The 7,744-nt window shown below is 41.5% G+C and overlaps 1 protein-coding gene across 1 annotated transcript in view; it reads left to right on the forward strand.

Annotated features, from left to right (window-relative positions):
* The first annotated feature begins 2,364 nt into the window (after positions 1-2,364).
* The window catches only part of LOC145393437 (cyclin-dependent kinase 9-like), a 398,106-nt gene continuing 392,726 nt past the window's right edge, over positions 2,365-7,744 (forward strand). The window contains exon 1 of the mRNA XM_080267535.1: positions 2,365-2,462. Within this exon, the coding sequence (XP_080123661.1) occupies positions 2,365-2,462 (98 nt within the window). The remainder of the gene's footprint in view (positions 2,463-7,744) is intronic.

Genomic DNA, 7,744 nt, shown 5'->3' on the forward strand with positions numbered 1-7,744 from the left:
ATTGTAGTGTGTATGATTACTCTGAGGAGCCAAGTGTTAACTCTGTATCTCTGTGTCCCTGTATCTTAAATATCATTCTATGTGTATTGTTACGAGTAGGATCTAGGTAATAGATGTGTTAAGGTATACTGCCTAGTTTTTATGTCCTGTTCCTTTGTTAGTGCTTTACTTCCGGTCTAGAAAGAGGACCCCGCTTCAGTAGCTAGTGTTTTTACGACGAGAAGTCGCCTTAAAAACACAGCATTACAAAATAGAAGATCAGAAAATCAAAATAATTCATTCATATTCATGATACACCTATTTACTCTGACCATTAAGGAGAGAGTCACTATTTTGGATGTTGTCTGAGACATAAAGTACTATAATCAGTGAGATCCCTGGTACCGAAAGGTTCAGTCAGCTTTTCAAACCGGTGTAATTTAGATGACAGACTGCATCTTAGGTCAGGCTCTGGTTGTAGACGGTTTCTGTACTTTATGAGTGCAGAAAATCCTGCCTCACACAGATGAGTTGTAGCAAAGGGAAGGAGTGCTTTCAGGGCTTCACCTCCAAGACTTTTCTTTTCTTTGTAAACTCTGATCCAGAATGAGCTCAGTGATTCGTTTTGTTTCCTGAAATCATAACGAATTAAGTGTTTCATCATTCTGAACCTCGATGAGCTGCTCTTGGAGGTAGCTGATGTTCGAAATCTCGTCAGGTCAGTCTTCAGCTTCAATGCTGAAGGGATTTCTTACCCAGGCATATTTCATCACATTCTCAGGAATGTAGTGGAAAAACTCTTCGATTAGTCTGGAGATATGTTCCACAATGATGCTTTGGACCTGGGTGAGAGAAAATTTTTCGTCTTCCAGAAATTCACTCAAAGATGGAACGACGCAGTCTTCCCAGTCTCAGTTTTACTATTCCACAGCTTCAGTTTCCCCTTGAATGCAGTTATCTTCTTTGACAGCCCAACTAATGTCTGATCCTGACCGTGCATTGAAATGTTCAAGCCGGTAATCTCAGCAAAGATATCTGCAAGATAAGCCATTTGCATCACCTACTTTGAATCAGAGAATCTTTGGGACCAGTGAATGATTCTTTTTTGCTAGAAATATCTTAGTCTCGTTCCGCACTTCAGGCAACCGTTGGAGCACCCTTCCTCGTGACAGCCACCTGACCTCAGAGTGGTACAACACGTGTACATGTTCTGAACCAAAATCAGAACACATCCGACTGATGATCCTGGAGGGCACAGCCCTAGATTAATGAAACTGACTACCTGGATGACTTCCTGCATCACTTTCTGTAACTCAGGTGACAACCCCTGAGAAGCAAGATTTTCACGGTGAAGGAGACAGTGAACAATCAGCACGAATAGATTTTCTTCTTTAACTCAAGCAATGAAGCCATGACGTACTCTCAGCATTGCTGGTGCACAATCACAACAGACATTTAACACTGATTCCACTGAAGCCTTCTTCCTTGAAGAATGAGTCCACAGTACTGAAAATATCTTCTCTGGTTGTGGTTGTGCGTAATGGCCGACAGAACAGGTTTTCCTCTTTCATGTCTTCTGGACCTCGGTACCGCACGTAAGCCATGAGCTGGGCATTAAGTTTTAAAATATAAAATGTACAGTACCGGTACTCTACTCCCAGTTGTGTGCATGGTGATCATCTTTTTTTAGGCCAAATGCAATCGCCTACTGTAGGAGAGAGAGAGAGAGAGAGAGAGAGAGAATGTAAAGTGTGAAGTATCGACAAGTACGGTAATATGTTAAAAAGTAATAGTATACAACGTTAATATTATCAGTAATATATTTGTCTCTTGGCGACCCACTCCAAATGGCTTGGCGACCCAAATTTGGGTCGCGACCCGTAGGTTAAGAACCACTGCTGTAAAGATACATTAAGAACACCCACACATCCGAAACTGCAAAACTCGGAAATCTATTTAAAATTAGCGGGGAATGAACAGAGACGAGCGTACTATTGTATTCGCACATGTCTCCTTAAACCTTCTGAGGAAATATTTTCATTTCATAAAGTATGAGCTCTGTCATACAAATATAATTAAAAGCCTTCTCCTCTAACGTCTTAAGGCATTCGTATTATTGCGCTTTTTGTTGTTTATGTATACTAAAGGAAATGGCTTTGGCTTGAACTTCATAACATGTACGGCCTTTCCTTCTGCATAACGAATAATAAGCTTTTCACATATCATGCAATCATCTTAATGATTATAAAGATGCGGTTCCATTAACATTACATCACAATTATTTGAACATGATGGTTTATCTTGACGTGCGCAAGGACTGAAACACGCGCGGGCCAGCTGTTTACAACCAGTCTCCCAGAGGAAAGTTCAGGGAGGCACGGGATCATGAGTAAAGCATCATACCACGACGACCTTGAATTTCCCTTCTGTGATGACGTTATGAAGTATGAGAGGCTTGCAAAAATTGGTCAAGGAACCTTTGGGTAAGAATTTCATATTTTTTAGGGAATTTCTTCACCAGAGTTCTCGGTTATGGTGCATTAAATGTTAGTAAAGATGACTGCGCTTCATTGTGTTGTTAGTGAGCCTTATTTTTTGTGGTTGTAGTAATTTGCTGGCGGGATATAAGAGCGGCAGTTGTAAGTACTATCATTTTAGGCTTCTCTGCCCCGCAGCAGAGTAAATTATGGATATGTTTTGAGCCCATGGACTATGGGGTTTGATTAAAGAGATAGAGTTCCAACAGTTTCTAGAAAATACACCCAGAATAAGAGCATTTCTATTTCACCTTTCATGTGTTCCCAGATAGTTGTAGGTTCATTTCACATACAGAATATTGAGCACAAATTCGCATGGATTTTTACAAATTGTGAAGTATTGCTTGATAGGTGTGGGCTCTCACCGTCCACTCACTCAATGTAGTGCTGCTCTTGGGTGACTGCCTTATCCTCACTTGCTTCCTTCTTTCCTTCTGTCCTCTTCTGCCTTTTTTCCTTCATTCTTTCCTCTTCCTTATGCCTGTGGGTGACCCAATATTCTGTCTTCTGTTTTTGTTTCCTTCATTCTTTCCACTTCCATCTGCCTATGGGTGACTACATTGAGTGACAAGCTGAATGGTTTCCTGTACACCAGGAAACAATTTACTACGCTGGGTGTTAACCATATAACTAAATTATGGTGCCTGGTGGTTTAGTGGGTAATTAAGACACTTCAGTTGGACTGAGCCTGTACAGGTTTATATTCAATGGGTGGTTGGGTTTTATTGCTTACATAATGCCACTCAGGGATGAGTGAGGCTAGTCACTGTCATCTTAAATGTCAGGGCCAACTTGCATAGCCCCAGGCTGCTATGCTCCGTGTGGGGCAAAACAGGATTAGATGATGTTGATGTGGAATACTGGTATGGTCAGTCCACTTGTGTGCAGTTTGGTACCAAATCCAACCTGGTAGTTCTGTCATCTTGCCCATAAGAAAGGAAATCTTCGTAGTACATGTGCAAGAAATACATAGTGTTGACGTACAGTTAGAAAGAATTAACAGAACAAAGAACATACCCGGTACCAGTTTCAGAAATAAAGGTGTTGTGGATAGGAAACTGCTTGGAAGCTCATGGCGTTGCCTACAGATGGTCTGGTCTGCTTTTGTCACAGCACTGAGCGCAGTTCAGTTATTCAGGAATTAAAAAAAAAAAAAAAAAATTAAATTCACTTGAATGTAACTGAATCCAGTGCAACCAAGGTAAACATTGACATTAAAACCTTTTTTTTTTTTTTGTTAACATTAACTCATCCCTTTAATAGACAAAGAATGTGGAAAGTACAGTATTAAGGATATATGGAGTAAATGGGAAGTTGTCTAATGCTGTGAAGAGTACCGGTATGTATGAGGGTGCTAAGGCTTCAGTACGTGTGGGTAGTGAACTGAGTGGATTTTTCAACCTGAATGTTGGATTGAAACAGGGATGTGTCATGTCCCCATGGTTGTTCAATCTGTGTACAGATGGGATTATAAAAGAGATACAAGGTAGGGCAGTGGATGTTGGAGTATCCTAATAAGAGAGGGCAGTGTTTGGAAGCTCCTTGTACTGTTACTTGCAGATGATACTGTATTGTTAAGTGAAGAGGAAGGGGAGCTGCAAGACTTGGTGAATGAGTTTGAGGATGTGTGTGAGAAATGGAATCTAAAGACGAATGTAGGGAAGAGTAAACGTACAATATGGTCTTTGAAAGAAGTGAAGTTACTGAATGTACAGTGAGGCAGGATGAGGAGGAAATGGAAAAGTGAGTGCATTTAAGTACCTGGGTAGTGTGATGAGTAAGGATGGAAGTTTAGTGGGTGAAGTGCTTAAAAGGGAACAACAGGGAAGAAAGGTTGCTGGTTCTTTGAAAGTGGTGATAAGGAACAGGGAAATGAGCATGGAAGTAAAAAAGTCACTGCATGCTAATATTGTGATACCAACTCTGACGTATGGAAGTGAATCTTGGACCTTTTTGGAAGGACACAAGTCGTGAGTGAGAGCAGTGGGAATGAGTTAGGCCTAATTGAAAGGAGCATGTGGAGCTCCATGGAGAGACAGACTGACAAGTTAGGAAATGAAGGAACATTGTGGTGTGGATGTGGATGTGGTAGAAAGTGTTAGGAGAAATACATTGAGGTGGTTTGGCCATGTGGAGAGTGAGAGACAGAGTGTATGCGAGTGAGGTGGAAGGGGGGAGAGGGAGGGGGAGGTCGAGGATGAGATGTAGGGATTGAGTGGAGAGGTATATGAGAGGGGGGGTGAGCTGGGAGCAAGACAATGAAGTAGCATTGGACAGGTTGACATGGAGGGGATTTGTTTGTGGCCACCCCTTATGGGATTGTGGCATCTGGCAATAGACAGATAGTCTACCCATCTAGGTAGATTTGATTTAGCTTGGACTTCTGTGTTTTCAGATGGTTTTTCATGCGTTTCGAATATTTTTGATGGTCATTTCTTATCACAAATGCCCTGTTTTGCCATTTTTACCCCTTCCTATGACAGAAGTGACCATAAAAATTCAGTTGAAAAACACGAAAAACCATCAGAAAAAACTTGGGAATACCAAAACTGGGTATTTAATTGAGGGTAACTTTGCCTCCCAGACACCTTCCATGGTATTAACCTTCCAGAATGCCATTAACCTTCCAGACTGCCAGAAAACCTAAACTTGAAAGTAACTCAAAACTTGGCCAGCCACCTGCCATAACAAGCCACTGCTGCTTTGGCATGCTCACTCAATTCAACAGTGATAGGAATGTTGCCCGCAACCTGATGTGCTTGTGGTTCAGCCTGTGGCGCAGTGTTGTTCCACAACCAATAACACTCGACCTCATTGTACCAGCTCACTTTATTACACTTTGAACACTTTACTACACCAGGTATAACCCAGTGACCAGAAAATCCTAAGGCTTGCTGGGTTGTTTTGGTAACAGTGCTGAACTATGTCCCACTGCATAGGAGCACAGCCTTCACACAACGCTGATATGTTAGAAAATATGCTCTTATTCTCATGGGCAAATGGGGTCGCACTTAACTTGCCCAGGGAGTGACACTGTCTTCACAGATTCTTTAAAGACAAAGTGTAGGCTTAGGCATGCTTCTTGCAGCCACCCGATTGGTTCATGCAGGAAGATTGATAGGGCATGACATGGTAGGAAATAACAACTAAGAAGGATAATGGAGTGCATTGTGGTTGGTAATCACTTGAAAGTAGCTCTCACAATGTTCACATTACTGCATCATTGTCATGGCAAGTAATTTTTTAAGACGATTGTAAAACCCAAGAGAGATGCATTCCCAAAGAAAATGCCATAGAAAGAACCCCTTCCTCCCCCAATTTGATGAGAAAATATAATAGAACTTGCTAGAAAAACTGTCAGACATTGATGAGTCAAAACAAAAGCAGGGAAGTTCTGACAAATCATTTGGAATACCTACCAGGACGAAAATGCACATAGAAAAGTGTAAAGTGCTTAAAGTGCGCAAGATCATTGGAGATACTAGATGCAGCTTAAATAATAAAGAAAATAAGAAACTGGAATGAGAGAGATCTAGTCCATTTGTCTATCTGTCTGTAGCCAGATGCCATAACCCTGTAAGGAGTGGCCATTTGAGTTAGTTGTATTGTGGTGAGGGTCACCATCCACGCACTCGATGTAGTGCTGCTTTCGGGTGTCTGCCTTTTCCACTCCTCCATCCTTCTTTCCTTCCATCCTCTTCTGTCTTTCCTTCATTCTTTCCTCATCCTTCTGCCTACAGGTGACTTTACACTCCCTCTTCTGTCTTTCTTTCCTTCATTCTTTCCTCTTCCTTCTGCCTGTGGGTGACTCTATGCTGAGTGACAAGCCAAATGGTTTCATGTTCACCAGGAAACCATTTTCTTCGCTGGGTTGTAACCATATACAGTAACCAAATTTTGGCACCTGGTGGTTTAGTAGGTAATTACGACTCTCCAGTCTGATTGAGCCGGTGAAGGTTTATATCCAAGGGGTGGTTGGGGTTTATTGCTCAAGTAATACCACTCAAGGATGAGTGAGGCTGGTCACTTTCATCTTAAATGTCAGGACCAACTTGCCTAGCCCTGGGCTCCCACACTCCTCGTGGGGTAACGTAGGATTGGATGATGAATGAATGAATGAATGACACAAACCCTCCGCCATCCCACTTGTTGACATGTAGGAAACACGTACTGGTATGGGTTGGTTATGGTTACCACCCGACATTGTAAATGGTTTGCTGGCCTATAGGAAACCGTTAGGCTCATCACTCAATGTAAAGCCACCTGAAGAGGAGAGAAGATTAATAAAAAGTGACAGGAAAGATGGGAGAAAAGGAAGAGAGGAAGGCAGACACAGAAAAAGGATGATCAAGGTTAAGGAAGAGGTAGGTAGCACGACATGAAGTGAGTGGATGATGGTCACCACTACCTACCACTAGTCATGGTTACTAAAGACCTTGAACCAAGGCAACAGTGTATTAGCACAAGAAACAGAGCAAATAGGGTCGTAGGATTTATCTACTTTAGTAAAGCAACATTTAGACTATGCCATGCAGTTTTGGTGTTCATGCTGTAGAATGGATATAAATTCAATAGCAAATTTACCGTACAGAGGAGAACGGCAAAAATAATACCCGATATTTGGAACCTGTTGTATGAAGATGGGCTGAAAAGACTAAATTTGTTCACACTTGAGAGGTGTTGAGGAAGGAGAAACATAATAGATGTGTTTAAGTGGATGAAGGGAATAAAAAAGGAAGATACTGTATTAGCAAGGTGCTAAAGGTGATATCATGCAGGATAGAATTCAGACTACTGGTGTCAGACTAGATAAATTCCATTTTAGTAAAGAGATCCATAGAAATTGGTTTGGCAATAGAGTTGTGGATGAATGGAATAAGCTGCCTAATGATACTGTTGTTGCCTTTTCCATTGAGAGTTTCAAGAATAGGCTGCATAAGCATATGACAAGTAGCTAAGGGTTGGATTAAAAACAAAAATATCACCTAGTTATGGTACTACTCCATTTTTTTACCTTTTAAGGTATCATTGCAATAGTCTTCTTTCTCCATTTGCAATTTCTTTTAAAATTTCTATGCCAGTTTTTCTGTAGTGTGATGTTTCTTCTCACTTTTTCCTGCCAGTTTGAGTTGGTAGGTTTGGTGGGCAGGGGATAGCCTTCTTTGCTGTCCTTGTCTTAGTCTAGGAATTTAGTCACGTGTAAGAGCTGCTTAGCATGGGCCAGCTGG

This window comes from Coenobita brevimanus, chromosome 24 (assembly GCF_032717465.1).
Source record: "Coenobita brevimanus isolate Jiangsu-jjx chromosome 24, ASM3271746v2, whole genome shotgun sequence".
Taxonomy (NCBI): domain Eukaryota; kingdom Metazoa; phylum Arthropoda; class Malacostraca; order Decapoda; family Coenobitidae; genus Coenobita; species Coenobita brevimanus.